Source organism: Python bivittatus, unplaced genomic scaffold, assembly GCF_059951505.1.
Source record: "Python bivittatus isolate LINGU-HERP-01145 unplaced genomic scaffold, Pbiv_v1 ctg000780_np1212, whole genome shotgun sequence".
Classification (NCBI taxonomy): domain Eukaryota; kingdom Metazoa; phylum Chordata; class Lepidosauria; order Squamata; family Pythonidae; genus Python; species Python bivittatus.
Genome location: NW_028277108.1, coordinates 2,341,102 through 2,364,267, shown reverse-complemented (window position 1 = coordinate 2,364,267; position 23,166 = coordinate 2,341,102). Strand labels below are relative to the sequence as shown.

The window sequence follows — 23,166 nt, the reverse complement described above, 5'->3', positions numbered from 1 at the left end:
TCCCTCTCTTTGTCTTACTACAAACCCTGACTACAGAAAATTTAGAGACAAGTTTTGGAATTTATGGACAAGGCTGACTTTTGCAGAAAGGGGGCGATCTAAGACTGTTTGGATCATTCCCAAATTAAAAGAAAGAAGAGAGAAATTCAGACCACAGACATGTGGAAAGAACGTACTTTAAAAAAAAGGAAATGTCCATTCTTTATTTCTGATTTGTCTTGATTTCACCATTATTTCAATACCCATAAAAACAAAAAGTATGTAATGGGTATGAATGAGTGAATGACAGTAATTATTTAATGCACATTCATATTTCTTCCTCATAATTTGCCTAGAGAGCATTTTTTCCCTACGTCTGAATTTCGATCCATGCCAGTTTTGTTATCTAACGGGTAGGAATTGTGGATGACAATGTATATGCGTTACTTTTCTTTAGCTTCAGTAACTAACTTCATAGTTCCACCCATGAGCTGCATGTCGCTGTAACAGAGCCATTCCCTCTTGTCTCCTCCTCCTCTTCCTCCTCCTCCTTCTGGCATTTCAGTCTGGAGGCTGTGGAACGTCTCAAGAATATTTCTTGCTTAATTTTCTACTTTGAAAACAGCTTCTTTTTCAAGGGTGCTTGAAACAATGCTTCGGGTAATTGTGGAATCTGCTGCAAATATCCCTAAACATAAGTTTGGGAAACCAGATCCTATTGTGTCAATTATTTTTAAAGGTAAGAAAAACTAATTTTAGAGGGTTTCTTTTCTTTCTGACAAGGTGGCATGATTAGAACAAGGTTGCATTTGCAAATCGGTCCTAAACTGTATAACTTCTTTTTTTAATGATGAAAAACAATACTGGGGTGTTTAGGTGCCTCTACAGGCCTATTTCATTTGCACCTGCATATAGGAAACTCACCTTTAGTTTGGGTGAATGGGCAAGTGAATTGTATCTTGGCATATAAATTATTTTTCTGCTACAGAAGATGTCTGGTTGTTAATCTGCTAACACTGATGCATTGATTGCAGGCAGGAAGAGTATAATTTAAAATATTTTAAATTATTAAATATATTTTTTCTGTGATCTTTCTTGTTTGAACTATCAGTAAATTAACCAAAAAGTTAAGGAATAGATTAAAAGCAATAGGATGTTTATTATATTTGCAAGTTTTGTAGTGGACTTTAGTTTCTATTGGTCCCTTAGTTCACAGTTCAGTTGGATGTACAGGTAGCCTCACTTAACAACCATTCATTTAGTGACCATTTGAAGTTACAATAGTGCTGAACAAAGGGACTTACAATCAGTCCTCACACTTACAACTGTTGCAGCACCCCTGTGGACACATGATCATGATCCAGGCGCTTGGCAACCAGCTCATGCTTATGACAGTTGCAGCATCCTGGGATCACATGGTCAACATTTGCAACCTTCCCAGCTGGCTTCCAGCAAGTAAAATCAATGGGGAACCACGTGATTCGCTTAACAGCCACGTGATTCACTTAATGGCTGCAGTAATTCACTTAATGACCACTGCAAAAAAGGTTGTAAAATTGGGCACGACTCACTTAACAATTGCCCTGCTTAACAATGAATTTTCTGGTCCCTATTGTGGTCATCAAGCAAGGACTACCTGTATGTTGGATGTTAAAGAAGTCAAATAACATTTTGCTTGCTAGCTCTGTGTGTGTGTGTGTGTGTGTGTGTGTGTGTGTGTATCAGTTTGGGTTACAGACTCAAGTTGAGGCAGTTACATTACTTGGATGTATTGAATGGGAGCATACATTTTATTGAAAAAAAGTAGGACTACCAAGACTGGGCTACAAGAGTTTTCTACATTTCTTTGCTGCCATTTAGCTGTTGTCTGGATTTCTGCCGCCCAGATCTAGTCGAGCCTGTTGAGAAAGTTGGTCTGTGGCTTGAGCCTTAAAAAATGAATATGGGAAGTTTAAATGGCGTGGAGGGAAGAAAAGTATTTCCTTTGTCCTTCATTTTGTTCTTTTTTTAAAGATTCTGCCTACTTGTCGTATTTTTAATCCATCTATTCAACCCTAGTATAAAGTGTTTATCAAATGAGGTCTGGTGAAAGAGGAATGATTGGCTTTATTATCCCTTATTTTATGTGGTAATTAAAAATGTTAAGTTTTAATTACCACATACACTTCTTTTATTTCAAAATAAGCCACCCAGAGTTGTTGGAATGGTTGGCATATAGATATATAAATCAATAGATAAAGCTAAAATCTGGGAGTTTAATTTGTAAGAAGATGAAGCCTGGTAATTTTTTTGCAAGTTGTTGATGAATCATTCATGTACTACCCAAGGCTAGTTTTCCAGTTTCCAGTTATATTTTAATGGGGCTGTGAATATTTTTTCCAGTTGGAATAATATATATTTATATTATTTGTGGCCATAATTAGGATGCTTAAAAAGCAACCAATAGAAATTTATTTCTATGTTTAGATGGTGTTTTCAATATTCTTCATCCCCTCTCTAAAGCTTCTGTGCTGCTGGCCATATGGAAAACCCACAGAATTAGAGGGGGGAGCATTTGATACACCCATCAGGCAACTGATTTTGTTGTTTAAATTTGAGTAAGTTTATTGAAACAAAGCTTGGAAGAAAGGTCAAGCGTTATTGTGTGATTCATGCTTTTTTCCCATGGAAAATGTTAATTGAAGGCTTCAATAGCGTAAGCTTTAAACAAAGAAGAAACAAACTAAAGATGCAGTCACTCTGTACTTCTAAGAGGGTGGGTTGTAGGTGGCGTTTACAGGCTTAGAAAAAGTATCCACAGAATAAAAAAACAACAGCCTGCAAGAAGCAAGCATGGGGGATTGGCCTGTGATAAAATATTTAGAAGCAGTGTCTTTATCCTTGTTCTATTTATTTCGGGATGTTCAGGTTGCAATGTTGCTATGTCCTCAAAATACACCCACTCACAAATGGGAAGTATCAGCAGGCTTGAAAAAATCTCTGAGTTTGCAGAATTACAAAGATTGCAGGGGGGAAAAAGAGATCTCAGAGGAAGCTTAGGAAGAGACTAAGGATGACAAAGTGTACTTGGTGGCACTTAAAGCTACCTGAAAATGAATGGTCAGAATCCCTCAAAATAGCAGTCTACAACATGTTGTTCCAGATCCTGGTTGTACATGCTAAGAACATGTTTTGCTAAAGGATAAATCATCTTCATTGGCATATCTTTTAAAGAACTGAGTATTGTTAGTGGCCATGAATATCAACTGAGGTCATTTCCCCAGAGACTTATAGCATTCTAGAGACTTATAGCATTCTATCGAGTTATTCTTCCATTGTTGTGCCAAAGTGAATATAATGAAGACAGGCTTTATATCACTTCAGTGATATCTGGGTAATGCTATGAAGATGCAGATGGGGAAATGGCCTGAATAATGGAAGGGTGGGGGGGAGGAAAAGGGGATGGGGTGGGATGGGATGGGATGGAATATCCTGAATAAGTTAATAACTACCAATATTTGTAGTTCAGGGCTGGGTAAGCTCTAGGGCAATACGCAGCCATTGGCCTAAATTCATATGACCAATTTCAAGTTGAAGCTCAACCAGTTTCAAACATTCATTGCAAGAGATCAGCTCAAAGTGATCTGTCCCTTCCCCACTGCTTGTTGATTGGGAGAAGGAGAAGAGGATATCAGGGAGAGAGGAAAGAAGAGGAGCCAAAGGTAAAATGAATCCCCCCATCTCACTTTTAGGTCTGGCCCCACCTATTGCTTGCTTCAGCCTAATCCACCCACTGGCTAACATGAAGTGATGCTAGCCTATGGATGGCCTCTTGAAGTTCCCTTGGCCTTGCTTGGAAACCCCATTGGCCCAGTCTGCTGATTGGCTAACATGCAACTGCATTAGCCATTGGGTAAGACATCCTTTTTGAAATTGACCCATTGACCCAAGGTGAACTTGAAGCACTCTCTCGTGGACAAGCAGCTGGAGCCTCTTCACTTTTGTACCCTAAGATTGCAAGCTTTCTACTTGCTCCTCTACTTCACTTTTCTGTGACTCAATTCTGCATATACCAGCACCCTCAAACCCTACTTTTGAGGCCCTACTTCAGCCCCACTCACAATGTGGCCCCTAGGGAGGGTCCTCTGAGGGAACCCAGAAAATGTTGCCCTCCATAACACACTTTAACATTTTGTTGTAGTTCCTACTTTTCCTCTCTATTTCTTAAGCTTAGCTTCTAAAGCTTCCTTGGAAAACAGCATTATCCACTTAAATGAGGGAGTTATAAAGCAGACTTTATAAGGAGTTTTTCAAGCGGGGGAGGGGAACACCAAGGGAAGGTGTCCAAAACTATCAAAGCAGATCTGATATTTTTTTCCAATGGATACAGAATGCTGACTGATCAGAGGAGAAAACAAAGGAGAAGAGGACTGAACGAACTGTCTCGGAAGGGTATGTGGGAATGTCCTTGGGAGACAGGAGAGAAAGCCACAGACCGGACAACTGGTGTGTAAAAGATGTATCAGCCCACAGAAGTAGGGAGGGTGTGGGAAACATTTTAGAAGGGACCTTCCTTCCCTAGTTCTCCAGAAAGTAAAGGGAAAGGAGGGGAGAAATACTTTTAGTGTTGCAAGATTGATGTTAGCCCTGCAAGGTAGTCCAGGCAAGAAGCATAACCAGGAATACTAGCTCTGCCTTTATTGTAAGGTTATATTAATAAAATTCTGGAAGACTGAAAGCATTTCTCCGCTCCTCTCCTATTATTCTCCAGAAAACAATGCTGAACAGAAGGGAGGGTCCCTTCTGAAATGTTTCCCGTGCCCTCCGTCCTTCTGTGGGCTGAGATATCTTTTACACGCCGGTTGTCCAGTCTGTGGCTCTCCCTCCTGTCTCCCAAGGTCTCTCCCACATACCGTACAGGGACATAGCTCAGTGTTAGGAGGAATAACTTACTGAGTGGAAGTTTTGGATATTTACCTGTAGTGATAGTAAGTTAGAGACCCAGGTACTTCAGTGGCTTACAGAACTGCGAGAGCTTTCTATCACATGCTCCTTCAACATAGAGACAAGGGGTCAATTCTCTGCTGTTCTTCATTCACCCTCTTATGTGAGAATTATCTAGCATTACGGTATCACCATCTGTAGTGCAACCACAATGGATATATTGGTATTGTTTATTCCTGACTAACTAATAGGCTTAAAGAATTTCAATAAAATATTTGTCCCAAACAAAAGGAAGCGAAGATTATATGTCAACAGAGTTTGCAATGTTTGCTGAGACCTAACATTTTTTTTAAAAAAAATCATTAAACATGTTCATCATTTAGTTCAGTAAGGCTAACTCTTAAGTACAAATTTAGCCAGAAATTAGCACTGCTGTTCAAAAAATATGTGATAATAAGGTCATACATTCGGATTTCAAATTAAGAAAAATTTTGGGCCCAATTCATTTGTGACAGTGTATGCAAATATTAAATAATGGCAAAAGCACAGGGGATTATAATATGATTTAGCTTAAACATAACATTATAGCTGATCTTATTCAAGGGGACTTGCAAATCTTTTGTGGTCTAGCCTGAGCTAGTATCTTGCACACTCCTTCTTCTTTTTTAATGTTAATTCCTGTCACAGCTTTATTACAGAAATGTGAGTCACTGGTTTCCACACTGCCTAAATAAAGGCCCATTGTCCGCCCTTCCCACACATATCTAGCAGAAGGAGTAGTGTAATTTAATTTAATTTAATGGGAGCTATGTAGATTTAGTCATATTTGGAACAGAAGGAAAAGAGGTAGCTAAAGCATCATATTTAAAAATTCACTATTAAATCCATCATGACCCATTACTGTTTTTAAGAGATTTGATGCAATCTGTGCTGTAATAGCTGGCATAATTGGAATACGATTACTGTATTTTTTTTTCTTATTTCTATTAGAGACTATATAGATTGAGAGTATGCATTTGTTTAAAAAAAGTGCTGGTTTTCTGTGCAGAGTCTACCTATATTTAGACAATTGTAAATGTATTGATGAGATTAAGTGTCCATATTTTGAAATAATCAGAGTGCTTATGTATTACCACAATTAAAATATATTAATGATGATCTAGCCCAGTGTTTCTCAATCTCAGCAACTTTAAGATGTATGGACTTCAACTCCCAGAATTCCTCAGCCAGCATGGCTGGCTGAGGAATTCTGGGAGTTAAAGTCCATATATCTTAAAGTTGCTGAGATTGAGAAGCACTGATCTAGCCCAAAGTTAATACAGTTAGAGTCACATGAAAAAAACAGCTCAAGGGTGAATCTTATGACTCTTAGATAGATGTAGGTATCTCAGCTTTGTTATATCTCTGGATTCATGTCTTTTTACTTATGTGAACGGAGGGCCTTTTCCCCCTGTTGAGTTGAACTGCTTTCTCTCCTCCCTACCCATCCCACCCCACTTCCCGTATGTTCGTAGAGAAGCACACCAGCAGAAAATGTGCCTTTTCCCACTGATGTTCCTTATCCTACCTCTATTACTCTTTTCTTTGTCATGACAATCACCTGACTATCATCTAAGCAGTGATTCTTAAAATATGGTCTGGGGACCTCTGGAGGTCCCTGAGACCTTTTCAGGGGCCTGCGAAATCAAATAAATATTTTAAAATTTCTCCATTTTAATTTCTAATAAAGTAAATATTGATAGATATAACCCACATAAACCAAAGCTCTTAGGGTCCTCAATCATTTTTAAGAATGTAAAGGGGTCCTGAGACCAAAATGATTGAGAGCCACTGCTCTGAGTTAGTAAATGTCAAAGCTGAAGAAATTTTGCATACTTTATAGCAGTCACTGGGTGGTGTAACCATAAGAGGAAGCATTTGGAGATGTTATGGTCTAACTCAGGCCCACACGGTAAGCATGTAGTGTACCAATGATTTATTATACATCATGCTGTCACCATATTGGTGACAGAGTTTAAATCAGAATGTGTCTCTATTTAAGTGTTCAACTACCAGCTTCAGCACTAACATTCAAAAATCCAGTCTGACTATACATCGGTAGAAATCATCCTTCCCCAAGTCGATGCACTCAAGATCTTTTGAAGCCCAACTCCGGTCAACCTCAGCTAGCATAGCCATGAAAAAAGGATGCTTTCATTGTAATGGAGTTTTTAAAACTATTTTTTTCACACAAGTAAGCACATTATCTTCGTTTATTTCCAGATGAGAAAAAGAAAACAAAGAAAATTGATAGTGAACTCAACCCTGTTTGGAATGAGGTAACCTGATCTTCTTTCTGCTCCCATAATGTATGAAAAGGCACAATGTATGTAAGAGGATTCAGTCATGGGCCCTGTTTCATGGCTCTGGGTGTTGCAAAGAAGCACATGTGTTGCATGTTTTCTGCTCTGTTCAGAAATAGAATTTCTGCCTGTCCTGCTAAGGTAGTAACTAGCAGCTAGCAGCATCTGCAGCAAACCACAGACTGCCAAAATGATGGCCTATGTGCAGTGATATCATCATGCAAATGCCACCATTATGTACTTGCATCCCGAGTTTGAAGTAATTTGCTGCATTTGCATGATGACCTGATTATGCACATGTCATAATTTGCACTCTCCATTTCTCCCCCCCCCCCCCCCCGTAGATGCCCACGCAGGCAGTCTTTTCACAGTCGGACCATATTTGGGGAATTAATTCCTTTTCAGACTTCAAGGACTCCAGTCACGTAATATTGTTTTGAGGTCTTCTGGCCATTGTTTGTTTGGGGATGGCAGATTTTAGTGATAGTTTTTGAGTACAAAACTATGGGTTGCAACATGCAGCTCTTGAGAGTCTTTTTTGGTGGTTCTTGAAGGTCCCTTTGACTGTGATTGCTGGAAGGGGACAATACAGCTTTCAGCCACTTGCAGAAAGAAGCACATTAAACCGTGGAATAGCTTTAAATATCCCAGCTATAAAGAAAACCCAAAAACCTTCCATGCCACAGTGTGTAATATATTTCCACCCATTTTGTGATCTTCAGCTCTCTTCTCCCCAAAATGTTAAGCATGGCCTTTGGTTACAAAAGGTTATTACCTTCTATTATAATTAAATTGTTAGCTTATCATTCAGTAGCTCCTACATCCTTTCCATTAGGATGAATTGTTAAGAGTTTGGCCATTCTTCATGGAGGCCTTGTTGCTAAGGCTGAGAAGTTCCAAGTACCTGACACTAATGAAGTGGAAGCCCCCACTGACACCAATGAGGGACTCCTCCCAATTCAACTACCTGTTTCTAAGGAGGTTTTACTACAGCATGGGAAATAAACTCCCTCCTCACCTGATTCCAGTGATTATCAGCCTCCCCAGCTATTATTTGAATTGTGAAAAGCAAAAACAAATTTGCATGTTCAGTCCAAAGATGCATCAGGTTTGGAAGTTGTAACTTGGATGGGAAATCACCAGGTAACTCCCTAGACTGTAGGCTAGGCAGAAAAAATCCAAAACAAACCAAAGAATTCCTGTATTCTTCCCAAGAGAGCTGCATCGACAAGCAAGTTCAGCTTGAAAGAGATATGATATATTTTTATTAATAAGGCAGGAGTTCGTATGAAAGTTGAGCAGTCTAACTGCTAGCATATTTCCACCTTCCTAAGGAAGTGTCAGTTAAAAATAAAGGAACAGTCTGGGTTAACATGTTCCTTCTTCTTCCTTGTGATTTATTTGTGCATACCCTTTTCAGGCCTCTGCTTGTGATAAACGTTAATCTAGCTCATACCAGAGGGCTTGCATGCTTAGGAATGCTTAGATAGGCAACATTTCCATTTCTACACTAATTACTATTTCGAGGTCTGCACCAGTTCTACAGTTACACTTTCTGGGAAACAAACAGACAAACAAACAATTATTTGGAATCATTCACACCCTCTGAAATGTGTAAATACTGCATGTGCGTACCTGTATACCTCTAGAGTAGAGACAGGTAATCTTTTGTCTGAGGTTTTTATTTATTTATTTATTTATTAAATTTCTCAACTATTATTTGGGACAGCCAAATAATACATTTAATTAATTTAATTTATTAAATTAATAAATGTCATTTAATGATTGTTTTAATTCTTTCCGCACAGATTCTTGAGTTTGATTTGAAAGGATTACCACTGGATATTTCATCATCTCTGCAGATAATTGTGAAAGATTTTGAAACTATAGGGCAGAACAAGTAGGTTATTTTTTTTTAAGTTTTAGTGCATTTATTTCTCAATGAACCTTTCGTCATACTAAACTAAATTTAATACTTTTGCAATACAGTTTATTTATTTCCTAAGGTTTAAAAAATTCAAATGTGCTACTGGATGCTTTTCTGCTTTATACTTTGTAAGTAAAGTAAAGGTATTCCTCATTTAACAACCACTCATTCAGTGACTGTTCAAAGTTACGATCGCACTGAATGAGTGGTACTTACGACTAGTCCTCGAAGTTCCAGTCATCGCACCACCCCTGTGGTCGCATGATCGTGATCTGGGCACTTGGCAACCGGCTTGCACTTATGAAGTTGCAGCATCCTGCAGTCACGTGATTACCATTTGTGACCTTCCCTGCCAGCTTCCAACAAGCAAAGTCAACTCACTCCTGTAAGTTGCTCCCTCTCCCAACACTTTCCTGTGCACCATCCTGCCCTCTGGAGCACCTACCCTATGGTCAGCCGTGCTTGCACCAGGCTGCAGCAGCTACCTGCATGCCCTCCCGCCCACCGATACTCGCATGGCACGACAGCACCCCCACCATCCAGCCGCACTCCATAGCGCTTACTTGTCCATCAGCCTGCTTGCAAGCCTCCCAGGACTTGTGACTTCCTACTCGCTTCCCCATTAACTTTGCTTGTAGGAAGCCGGCAGGAAGTCGCAAGTCGTGGCCATGTGAGGTCCTCACTTAATGACCTGTGATCCTCGCTTATCAATGGCAATGGGGACTGCAGGGATTGCTGTTGCTAAGCAATGCGGTCACATGACATCATGCTTTATGACCAGATCATTTAGCGATGGAAATTTTGGTCCTAGTTACTGTCGTTAAGTGAGGACTAGCTGTAATCAATATTTATTAGCTCTCTATAAATATGGTTGTTTTCCATTTGTATCTTTCTCATTTAATATTCCACTAGCACCATGAATATTTCATCTGTAGATGAGAGCTGTAGAACAGTAACATGACAATGATCCTGGGAAAAAAGATCCCACAGAAATTTAGCAAGGATGGTAAAGAGAGAGATATTTTATAACTGAAAAGTACAGAGAGAATAAAGCTACAATAGTTCAGCATCCAGGAAGACGATTTTACTTATGGATCTGTTTCTCATGACATAGATAGCCACAATGTGTTTCAGCCTAGTGTGATGTTTAAATCTGTAGCATGCATTAAATTAAGCAGAAATACTGTATCTTAATCATAATTTGTAGCCATGATTTTAACATATTTAAACTATGCTCCAGAGCTGTTCTCTGAACCTCGACTGGCATAGGGGGGAAAGAAGTTAATGTCTGCTTAAATTTCCTCTTTGAACAGGGCTACTGGATCAGAGCTGCAGAAATCCAGAGCACTTTTAGATGACTGCAAAGACAAACAGAATTTCAAACTGTCTGGATTTTGCAGTCCAGATTTCGTAGCCCTACCTTTTGGTTGCTCCAGTCACATGGTAGATACGGTTCTTGGCTTTTAATTTACCTTTCGCAGGTACATGGGAGTAAAGTAAGGACACAAAGGCCTTTCCCCCTCTGTTGGTTTGTTTCTTTGTTTTTTAATTGAGTCACAGCAGGTTTTTGGTTTTAAAAAAGTCACCAAAGAAAGCGAGAGGTACAGTAGCCAACGATTGGTAAGCTGTGTCTGTAGTTCGCTTTACCATCAGGCCAACTATTGTATGGATAATAAAAGGCCTGGATGCTGTTTCATTAGGCTTAGCATGGATCCAGACTTCTCACGTGTCAAACATCTTAAAAGGAATTAATTGGATCTTCTCTCTTGAAAGTAAAATAATGCACTTTTCAAATTTAGGCCTTTCCCCCTCTGTTTGTTTGTTTGTTTTTTAATTGGGCCACCACAGGTTTTTGTCTTTTGGTTTTTTTCCCAAAAAAATAAAAAGTCACCAAAGAAAATAAGAGATACGGCAACCAAGCTGATGCGCGATTAGTAAGCTGTGTCTGGCTGCAGTTCCATTAGGCTTAGCGTGTGTCCAAATAATAAAACAAAGCTTTGCCTAAGGTATGAGGCAGAGACATTTGGCTTAGGAAGTTATTGCCAAAAAGATCTGGAAGAGGAGAGGCTGCTATGCTGTGAAAAATGTCTTCAATAATATCTGTGTCTGCACTGCAGACATAAAGTATTTCTCAGACGGCAGGCTCCGAATGGTTGATTTGATTTTTGAAATGCTGATTTTAAATTCTCTGTTGTGGTTAAACGAGTAAAGGGAACAGTCTAATGAGATTGTTTATAACTGATTTGCATTCAGATTTGTCAGGTTAATTGTCTACTTAAAATAGAAGAGGGCATATGTCTTGTGTAGAAATCTCATGGATCTAAGCAACCCAAGGATCACAGACAGACTGAGCTAACGTTTCTCCAGGTGGGTGGGTGGGCTGGGAGGGTGGCTGGCAGGCATGTGGTGCTAGCGGCAGTCTCAGAAATATATGCAAATAGGCGATTGTTGTCCCTATATCCCGCAGTCACTGTGTGCAGGACAGTTGGATTTCATGTTCATGTTCTGGAAGTCAAAGAAAGGTTTAGAACTCTTTCATCTTGCACAGTTTATATAGTGATTCATATGTAAAAAAATTGCTCCTAAGGATTGACTCAGAGTTAATAGAGCAATGTTTATTTAATCAGCCGTTTCCTGTAAGCAGTTTTCCATTTTTCTTATTGTCACTTCCTTTAGGACATGTTACAAGTATGTTTATCTAATTTTTTGCTGTGAAACTAAGTTATAAAATGCCTTTTTTCTGAATGAAAAAGAGGCTTCCTGTCTAGTTAGTAGAGTGTAATCCCTAAGAACAGAGGTGGAGATCAGTAGTTGAAGATGTTTAAAATACTTAAATTGTTGGCTACTAGAGACAGTAGTATCCTACATATGTCTACTCAGAAGTAAGAGCAGTAGAGTTTAGGAGGTTATATAGGGATTTAAAAGATTATAGTCTTAGCTTAAGAGATAGAATGAAATGAATTAATGGTTTGGATATTTCCAGTTAAGTTAAGATTTGCTGTCCATTCCCCCCATCCCTAAAACCTCATTCCATATTGTTCAAGAAGGTCTCCTTGGAGAAGCATTTGTGGTCGTCTAATTGTAATGGAAAAGAAAAAAGAGGAAAATGTCTTTCTATGACTTCCTTAAATAAAGTTCCATAATAACATTTCCATCACCACTCCCCAGTCTTTCACAACACAGTTTGAGACTGACCCATGATCACATTCACTTCCGCCAACCTCAAAATGCAGGGAACACTGCGTTGTTGCACCGTGCACTCTGGTCCACGGTCCCCCTCTTCCTCAGCATCTCCAGCAAAGCAGGGGGAGAGTACACAAATGTTAGCCGGTCTTCTGCCCTGGAGCCACCACCAGTTTTACAGTAATGAAAATTCATTACCCTTCTCCAGAGAAGAAAAGAAATGCTTCGTGTCTCCTACCCATCCAGATTTTTTCAGTACGTGCATTTCTGTATGTTAATCTGGTAGTTTGCCAATAAAGTTAAGAGGTTTTTATGGCAGGAGCAAGGGAAAGTTAATAATAAGAAAAAAGAAAATTAAGGCATTTAACTATAGCACTGTGGAGTGCTTCAGATCTGATTCAAAAAAAGAGTATATTGGAGTACATGGGTGTGAACATGGCATCTGTCTGCAATTTCATAAACCAACTGTATCTTTCTCTGGGATCTTACGGGAACCCAATTTAAATCCTCGAAAGGCTTCCTGGAAACTTGCGTTTAAAAATGTCTAAGTTGAAGATGAAATGATACCATGCTGGTGTTGATAACTTTCCAACAAGCAGTTTCCCCAGTAGGTGTGATCATGGTTGCCTAGTGCTACAGCAGCTGGATTGGGGATGAAGAGTTACTTATGAGAGATAAATTCTGAGCAATGCCTACTCAAAGAAACAAGCTCTAGCAGCAAGAAGCTGAAGAGGGAGAGAGAGTAATAGGTGACTTGAGCCCAGGCGCTAGGAGGCAAGATGAGGCAAGAAAATCAGGAAGAAAATAGGACTTCCAGAAGATGTGCAGATCTGCTGTAGTTTCAGATCAACCAGACCAGACATTATGAGATAATCAGTTTCAGAGCTAAGCCTAAAGTGATGCAAAATACTTTTTTTAAAATTTATATTTATTTATATTTCAAATTTGTCACTGCCCATCTCACTGCAGAGCAATTATGGGAGGTTTACAGTAAATAATGTGGAAGTTCCCAGCTCCTGTTAGAATCCGTACTACAAATTATTACCTTTAGTTCTGATATAGATTTATTTAATGCTACCCTATCTGGGCTGCAAAACAAGTTGGAGTTTTTTATAACTCTCTGCTGTCATCTACTGGTTGTCCTGATTGTTGCAGGCTAGATTTGGTAACCCCAATTTTTTGTGACAGTGTAAAATCAGAAGCCACAAAAATACATTTTGGAGGCTGTACTCAGAATGTACTGTAATGTAGTGGAAGCCTGGGGCATATGCTGTTATGAAATGCTTTATTGAGTAACAGTATGGAGGAATGTTCCTGAGATCACAAGAAAGATAAAATCTTATCTGAACTCCCAAACGGGCGTAGTTTAGCATCCCAGCTAGGATTTTGGGTGGTTCTGGTTTTCATCTCAAACCAAGTGTCTGGATAGGCTAATGATACATCTGCTGGATTCAGCTGTGTTTTTATTTGCATTTCGTATAATAATCCAGTGCTGATCATTACAAATATTGGCTCTGCTCTTTATGGTTGGGGAGTTGGCTTTCATGCTCAATGCAAATAATGAATGAATAAACAAATCTTCCTGAGAACAAAGCCATTTTGAGGAGCAATAGTTATAACAAGGGTTGCCAACTGACCAGAGGTAGGAGAGGCATTTCCTGGCTGCTCCTGGGATTCTAGGAGCAAGTGAATATTTTGGAAACATGGAAATAAACTTCTTCACCAGTTAAACTGTTGTAACAAGCAGAGAGTAGCGGCTGACGTAAAATGTATCAGTTACCACCAGTGTTTCTGGCTGTTCTCAAGAGTTTATGATGTCAGCTTGAGAGTTAAAAGCAGTTAACATAACTGCCCTGCTACATGGAAGAACACACCCATATTTTTCAGATATCATTGATAATAAGTGAATAGCCGGTATATACAACCATTTGATGGGTATTATATGAGAGTGAGGGAGCAAATTTATAGCCAGCACCACTAGATGACTGGAAATATATTCCTTGAGGCCATATACCTGAAATGTAGTGCGAACCAGGTCTAAGTATCCTGCTAGGTCCATCCATCAAATCGGTCATCTTCCAACAGTGCCGAATCAGGTGCTTCCAGAAAACCCATAAGCAAGGCAAGAATACAGTACCCATCTTGTGCTGTTTCTCTCCAGCAATTCATAGGCAGGGCCTGCTACCTCAGAAACGTGCTAACTTCTGTAATCCCTGCAAATAATGGTAACTGATCAACTTTATGGCCTTGATTTGGTCTAAGGCAGGGGTTCCTAAACTTTTTGCCATCACACCGCCCTTTAGTGTAAGCTTAATGCGTGCACCGCCCTAAAAATCCAAACACCAAAATGAACCCAAATGAACAATGAAAACAATACAATGAAATGTTATTTTTAACAAAGACATAGAGTTAAAAATAAAAATCTTCATACCTCCCCTGGACTCTGTCTGCACCTGCCCAGGGAAGGGACACCTCACAGTTTGGGAAACTCTGGTCATCCCATCTTATGGGAGAATATAATTATAATAAATTAAATGTATGGAAAAGTACTTCTCAGTCTTCAGCCAACCAATTTTATTGAATGATCGTGAGCTGTAGTATAGTGGAAGGAATGAGGGAAAACACTTCTCTCAGTCCATTTTTTTTCCCGCACTGCACACAATTTTATAAACCCATGCTCCACTGAAGTTCAACAATACTTAGACAACTTGTTCTCAGAGAATGGTTAGAGACCTTTTGGGATTTAAAAGAGCTTACTCCAAGGGAAGGTGGTTTAGAATTGCAGCCTGAATCACCTTTTAGTTATGTTCTGACTAATCCTGTTTTCAGATAGATGGCTCTTGGTGCATTGCTTCTGTTTTTCATAAATATAGAAGAGATGCAAGTGAAAAACTCTGAGGCATTCTCTGCCATCCCCCAAAGTTCGGAGAATGAGGCAAGACTATTGCATAATAGCTGCCCCATCTGGAAACTATTATTGAATCGCCTGCCAATTAAGAATATACAAATGTAGTAGCTGAGCTTGTGTCCTGATTTTGTAAATTACGTAGTATGGATTTATACAGCTCTTCTCTCAAACATTTGCAGATCTGTTTACAGTATTTTCTTCTAGCAGCCACTGCAGCCTCTGATAATTTTAAGAACCGTCTAAATGTCTGAACAGCAGCCTGTATATGGTAGTTTTAATCGGAATAAAGTAGTTCCTTTTAGTAGAAAAAGTACATAAATGCATAAGAAATGCACTCCTTTTCTGGTCTGTCAAAGTCCCTGTCTTTCTTGTTTTCTCTAGGCATAATTTACTGAAAAAGCTATCCTAAACAAGTCCCATTCTCATTTTATGTTGGGTGGCCAGTTGACAAGCGGGATATACCTGCTGGAATTTCCTTTTGCATATCGCTTATTGACTTCTTTTACTTCTGGCTACTCTAAGTAGAGGAGTTTTAATGGGCTTTGCGTAGAGAACATCGCCTAGGAAAACCTTTCAGTGAATTTTGCCTCCAAATGCAAACAGTGCAGCCTAGGACGTAGAAGGGCATGGACTTTTTATTCGCTAAGAGCCAAATGTTGATCAAACTAGAAGAGATTCCTTTCACAGAAAGAGAAGAAGGGTTTTCATTCCTGTTTCTGCCAGTTTTTCTTAGTGTTTGAGTTTGCTTTCAAGTTTGGTAACTGTTTCCTTGCAGTTTTGCATTGCCAGCAAACTATTCATTGTTTTGGCATGTCTGTGTTGTCTTCTAAAGCCGAGAAAAATGCTGCCTTTTTTTCTGTTTCCTGTAGGGAAAGATTTCTCCCAGTTAACTTGCTTTAACTTGTAGAAATCTTATCCGACCTTAAAATCAAACAACTGAATGGGCAGTTGTTATTACTAAGGGTGTAACTAATTGGGAAAAGTAATTTTAACCATTCATATGCTGGTCTATGACTGGAATAAAATTGACTGACTGACTGAATTTTAACAATTCCAAGTCGATGGCATAAAGTAACCACAATATGAGCAGAACCACTAGTCCATGTGACTAACTGCACAGCTGGATTTTCCCTTATAAGGAAAATAGAAAAGTGAAGACATCTGTTTTCTGTTACATGCTTACTCTTTGATGGCTCTGATTTTATTCAAGCTTTTTTTAAAAAAAGAAATTATTTAAAATATTTCAGAAATATAATTCTGGAAGATTATGTGCTGCTACTGTATATTTTAGAATACATTGTCATGCCACAGGAAGTAAATCAAACCCAAGTTTATGTGAAGGGATTTTATTTCGTAGGTAGGAGGAAAAATAAGTGCCCCACGTTTTTCCAGACACTCAAAATTTTGGCATTGGAAATAGAGGGGAAAAGTAGCTGACCAATCTTTTATTTTTTAAAAAGACCTTAGAATATAGATTTGCAGATAAGTTCTGTAACTGTCATGCAGCTCTTGTCACATGCATGTTTATTCTTATGTTACATTCATAGTGATTGCAATTCTAGGTAGGTTACAGCAGGGTTCCTCAACCTCAGCCACTTTAAGATGGGTGGGCTTCAACTCCCAGAATTCCCCAGCCAGCCATGCTGGCTGGGGAATTCTGGGAATTGAAGACCACACATCTTCGAGTTGCCAAGGTTGAGAAACACTGCAGTAAGGCCTAGTTTCAGCATACTTCTTCAGCTTTCTCAGCTCTGTGTAAAATAATAGGAGGAGCAAAAGAGGTCTATGATTATTTGACTATTATCTGCCATTGGGTGTGCCAAGCTGCAGGACCCCGAGTGTCAGGCTTAGATGGAGGGGGGGGAATTCAAAATTAAACACAGAGTCTGGCTTCTCCAGGCCATAGACAGCCCTGGGCCTCTTTGTGCTTCTGATCGCAGCGTCACTTCTGACTCAAGACAGCAAGGGATGCTAGTCAGCCTGCTTCGACAGACGCCCACTGCATCGCTCTCCTGCCACATCACAGAGGTAGAATAGCAGAATCAGCCTCCTCTCAAAGTAATTATGTTATAAGACTTTGTTAGGTAAATGGTTATTGGGTGAGTGAAGACCAAGATGCTGAACAATACAGTTCTGTTAAAAAGGACTCACTCTAACAAGAAATATGCCTGGGTACCCCAGAAAGAAACAGAAAAGGACTGAGGCCTTTTAGTAATTTTTAGTTTATTTGGAGATATTGTTTAGTGCTTTAGCACATAATCTGTTTCAAAAATAAAGAGACTTACTCTTTTCTTTGTTTTTGTCTAAGACTGTTCTTGCATTGTTTGGGGCATTCTATGCAGTCTCAGATGACTACTTGGGTACTTCGTTGTATTATTTATTATACAAAAGGAATAAATGGGGGTTTTTTTTTGTTTTTTTTTAAACAATATTACACATATTTGAAAGCAAGAAATAGTAAAACCCAAAAGATATAGGTTGAGATTATTGGGGTCAAGTGATTAAAAAATTTACCAAAATGAATATTGAAATTGTGGAAATATTGTCAAATTTGAATGCAAATCTGTTCTTGTTTGGGGGACCTTGACATTGGGTAGCCCCAGGGGCATCTGCAGGGGGAGTCAAAAATGTCAAGAGGGCAGGTAGGACCACGTAATCAAAGCCTTTTATATGTATGTCATGCATGCGTGATGGGGTTCAGTCATGCAGTCACAGCTGCCCCCTTGACATTTTTGATTCTGTGCTGAAAATGCCCCAGATAGCCCTTAGCTGTAGGACTGCTTTGTAAATGATTTTCTTCCTATTTGTTTGGTATGATTGCCTATAATACAACTATTGTGCTAGGTTTGGGGGTTTTATTTTTATTTTTTTAACTTGCTTGGAAAAGGAGGAATAGAACAATCATATTCATGCATCCTGTGGAGTGAGGCACGTAATCTAGTGTGTGCCACCAAGGGCGAAGGGAATGCAAACTCATTGGCAGGAAGGAAAATGGGTTAGAAGTTACTGGCTCAATGATTGTTTAAGCCTCATTAGTATCAAGCTGATTAAGTGGCCAGGAAGGGATAAATGTGAGACCCAGAACCTTGAAAACAAAGTGAAGTAAGACTATTTTTAAAAAGAGTTCTATAAGGACAGTTATAATCTAAGGAACTAGTAATAATTTTCTATGATGCATAAAGGATGTGTGATAAGTGATAAATACATTAACATGAAAAATCCTTTTTTATCTTAAACTATGAACGCAGTTTTCCTGAAATAAATGGATGTATGCAACTCTGTGATGGAAAGTGGTTGAAAGAAATTTTCTTGGAGTCTAAAAATTATGCTCTAGAAGAAAGGAGAGATTATGGCTAGCTATGACACCACTGAAGAACCAACCTTCCTTCCTTCCTTCCTTCCTTCCTTCCTTCCTTCCTTCCTTCCTTCCTTCCTTCCTTCCTTCCTTCCTTCCTTCCTTCCTTCCTTCCTTCCTTCCTTCCTTCCTCTTTTCAAAAGTGAGTCCTTGTGGAACATGGCAATATAAAAATATGATTTATAAATGAATTGTTCTCATTATACTATCATATGGAATAAACATTTGTGCTTCTGTTCTGAAACTGGAGAACAGTAGAGGAACATATTCAAAGCGCTAATATCAATTGCCAATTAAATCCATACTGAATATTTTATTCTATGCACTAATCTCTGTCATATCCTTCCTTCCTGGATAAGAATTTACACGCTCAAAAAGTTTTCTATAGTTTTATCGAAATATAGAAATAGTCATTCCTGTCCTGAAAAGAGGAAGTGAGATGCATACATTTCTGAACATAAAGAAGTAGATGGAATCTGATTTGTTATTAGAAAGCCACTGTTGAATGGAACCCTTATTTCCTTCCTTCTGGGGTGATTCACTAGAGAACTATTTTGGGGAAATATTGTTCCTCAATAATGTTCTGGATTCCTTAGAGCAGTGGCTCTCAACCTTGGCAACTTTAAGATGTGTGGACTTCAACTCCCAGAATTCCATGCTGGCTGGGAAATTCTGGGAGTTGAAGTCCGTATGTCTTAAAGTTGCCATGGTTGAGAAACGCTGCCTTAGAGACTCTCACTACATTTACCATAGGATATTCATGCTTTCCTGGGGAGAGAGGGATATGAACTGGGGTCTTGTGTGAATTTTGAACTGCTTTGAGCATCCAGAAGACTTTTGTGTTCATCCCCTGCCATTGCTTCTTTTTGTTTATTTATGCCTTCAAGTAAGTCTGGATTCCAGCAAACTACTTGGGCAATCAAGGTAGTCATATGAATATTCTCCATTCCTTATAAATAAATTTAAAAATCCATTTATTCTTTTGCATCCCCATATTTTGTGATATCAGATTTGTATATTTTTATGCTGTGATGCAAAATTGGTGACCTTCATCACATCTTATGACAAAGGCTGTAATTTTAACATGTACTCCTGAAGAAGTGCTTACCTATTTCTATCTATTTTGAATCATTCACTCATGGGAAAGAATTAATGATCCCAAGTTTTTGTTGTATTATGAGAGAGGAGGAAAAATATCACTCTGTCCAATTCTTCTACACTAGACTTGAGTTTCAGCATGCCTAGGATCTAGGATGCTTCATCCGCAATATGGCTACTGAAGGGGTCAGGGGCTGAGGTCTACCAGCTCCTATTGGCCACCATAGGCTACTGCTGCAGGCCCTCCGTTACCATTCCAATTTGAGCTGCAAGAAAGACTGGACAGTTGTCTTCCAGTCTGATTATGGAGATGATGATGGATTCCAGAGCCTCACACTGATGATGTTACCTAATTGGGTAATGAAACATCTGCAAGCAAACAACCAAGCTTAGAGAGCACCAAGAACTCCACAGTTCAACCCTGAGTTACAGATATTCTCTTCTGTTGTTTTCTGCAGAATCCCGCGTAATGCCCAACTGGCAATTTCTAGAGCACTGGTCAAGTCTCTTGTGGCCTTCTTATTTACACAGGTTGCAAACTATTTTGAAAGAGCCCAAGATCTGTTTTTTAAGCACTGTACTTGTTAAGTGGCACCTCTGAGTACTCACCTTCTCCCTGCTGAGATAACAAGATTTTGGACAAACCTCACCATCACAGTAGGAAAAAACCAGGATGTAACATAATGGAAAGTGTCAAGCAATTCCATAAACAGGCTGGTAGGAGACTCAAATTGCTTCCCAAGTGGATTCGAGGGCATGTCTGTTCATGCCCTAAATCAATGTCTGATCTTGGGAGGGACAGTCAGCTCTGTATTATCATACCATCCATCTTGGACCTGCAGAAATTAAAGGGCATGACTCAGAATTAGTGGAGAAATTGATTTTTTAGACATAGGTACTTCTGATTAAAGACTCACCTCTAATTCCTTTCCTGGTATGCTGCAAGTGAGATGGGGCAGTGTAAATCTGTGACCTGAGAAAACTTATGTTGGCTTTGTTCCCATTTACCATGGCCATTAGGTATACTAGTTGGGTTCACACATTACAGTAAGCCCATAATATGGTTTGCTTAATTTTGGCTTAGTGTGTCAAATAATCTTAGCTTTTGTGATCTGTAAATCAGTTTATGGCTTAATGTATACACTATTGCAAATCCAGTCTATTGTAGTGTACTCAGTAAATCAATGTTTTTCAACCGTGGCAACCTTAAGATGGGTGGACTTCAACTGTTGTCCAACATGCTGGCTGGGGAATTCTGGGAGTTGAAGTCTACCCATCTTAAAGTTGCCAAGGTGGAGAAACACTGCAATAAATCATAATTAAACAAATCAAAGCTTAGCATCATGTGCCATCCTAGCCACAGTGTCAAAACAAATGGACAGTCTGAAAATTCTTCAGCTAGGCATTTCTTCCATCCTGTGCTTCAAATGAATACTGTGGAGAATGAAAACTTTTTTTCTTTTATAATTAATACCAGTTTAGTTGAAGTGGTTTGAAGCCATCCATTCTACAATCATTTTGCTAAAAAAGTGAAAGTAAAGAAAAAAAGGAAATACTATTACATTACTTCTGTGATTGCGAATAACAGCAGACTTCAGAAAGGAAATGTTCAGAATAAATATTATAACAAAATTGGCTCATTTGACAGTTTTAGCAACCACACCCTTACATCTCATAACAACAATGTACAAATAGACTCCTAATCAGCAAGGTTTTGATTTTTTTCCAACTTGCCCTTCCGTTTCTGCATAAAATGAGAGTTCTCTAACCAGATTAATCATGAAATTAATATTTACTATATTTTTCAGCAATATTTGAGAACTACCAAGAGAATTTCATACACCAAATGCATTTCTAAAGATTTTTTTTTAATCCCACCTTTATTATTTTTTATAAATAACTCAAGATGGCGAACATACCTAAAACTCCTTCCTCCTCCTGTTTTCCTCACAACCCTGTGAGATGAGTTGGGCTGAGAGAGTGACTGGCCCAAGGTCACAAACCACATATTGTATGGACCTTGTTGCTGATCTGCAGAAAATTAGACAGACAACAAGTATAATTACTTTGAATAATAGTCCATGTTGCCAAGAAAAATGCTCTCCCTGTCCTCCAAAGAAAATGGAGAACATACCTCTTTTTGGTATGATGACAGGACATGGGATCATGCTAGGAACTCATAATTGCCAATTAATGTATAGTGTGGTTGGGTGATATAGGGGAGCCCAATGTTTAATTCTTCCATGATTTGGCATCCAAAAATGTTTTTAAACTGTTTTTCTCTAAATAAACTGTATATGCTGAACTTAAAGTCACCTGTGCTTTGCAATAGAAATTAATTATTGATCCAACGCTATACATACGACTTTCCTCATCACTTCTAGCTGAGAACTGAGGCAATTTTGTTTATCCAGGATTTGTTGGGGAGGGGAATAATGAAACTTATGGCTGACCTATATGTTCAACAAAATACTCAATTTTCCCATGTCAGGCAGTGTTTTAGAAAACTAACAGAAGTAAGTTAGAGTACTTTTCCCTGGAATGCTAAGGCGAAAGGAACATTAGAATCATTCTCCTTGTAGTGCTGGGCTTCTACAGTGGGGCAAAAAAGTATTTAGTCAGCCACCATTTATGCAAGTTCTCCCACTTAAAAAGATGAGAGAGGCCTGTAATTTTCATCATCGGTATACCTCAACAATGAGAGACAAAATGAGAAAAAAAATCCAGAAAATCACATTGTCTGATTTTTAAAGAATTTATTTGCAAATCATGGTGGAAAATAAGTATTTGCTTGCTACAAACAAGCAAGATGTCTGGCTCTCACAGACCTGTAACTACTTCTTTAAGAGGCTCCTCTGTCCTCCACTCGTTACCTGTAGTAATGGCACCTGTTTGACCTTGGTATCAGTATAAAAGACACCTGTCCACAACCTCAAACAGTCACACTCCAAACTCTACTATGGCCAAGACCAAAGAGTTGTTGAAGGACACCAGAAACAAAATTGTAGACCTGCACCAGGCTGGGAAGACTGGATCTGCAATAGGCAAGCAGCTTGGTGTGAAGAAATCAACTGTGGGAGCAATAATTAGAAAATGGAAGACATACAAGACCACTGATAATCTCCCTTGATCTGGGGCTCCATGCAAGATCTCACCCTGTGGGGTCAAAATGATCACAAGAACAGTGAGCAAAAATCCCAGAACCACACGGGGGGACCTAGTGAATGACCTGCAGAGAGCTGGGACCAAAGTAACAAGGCTACCATCAGTACACACTACGCCGCCAGGGACTCAAATCCTGCAGTGCCAGACGTGTCCCCCTGCTTAAGCCAGTACATGTCTGGGCCTGTCTGAAGTTTGCTAGAGAGCATTTGGATGATCCAGAAGAGGATTGGGAGAATGTCATATGGTCAGATAAAACCAAAGTAGAATGTTTTGGTCTAAACTCAAC

At 39.1% G+C, this 23,166-nt stretch overlaps 1 protein-coding gene across 2 annotated transcripts in view; it reads left to right on the top strand.

The window, feature by feature from the left end:
* Nucleotides 1-348: 348 nt before the first annotated feature.
* Nucleotides 349-23,166, top strand: part of MYOF (myoferlin) — a 103,626-nt gene continuing 80,808 nt past the window's right edge. The window contains exons 1-3 of one of the 2 annotated variants that reach the window (XR_015793560.1): nt 349-718; nt 7,165-7,220; nt 9,053-9,144. Coding sequence is in view for 1 of the 2 variants with exons in the window: in XM_007431764.3 (XP_007431826.1) it covers nt 631-718; nt 7,165-7,220; nt 9,053-9,144 (236 nt within the window). In the remaining variant the exon portion in view is untranslated. The remainder of the gene's footprint in view (nt 719-7,164; nt 7,221-9,052; nt 9,145-23,166) is intronic. The other variant, XM_007431764.3, reaches the window with a different exon arrangement.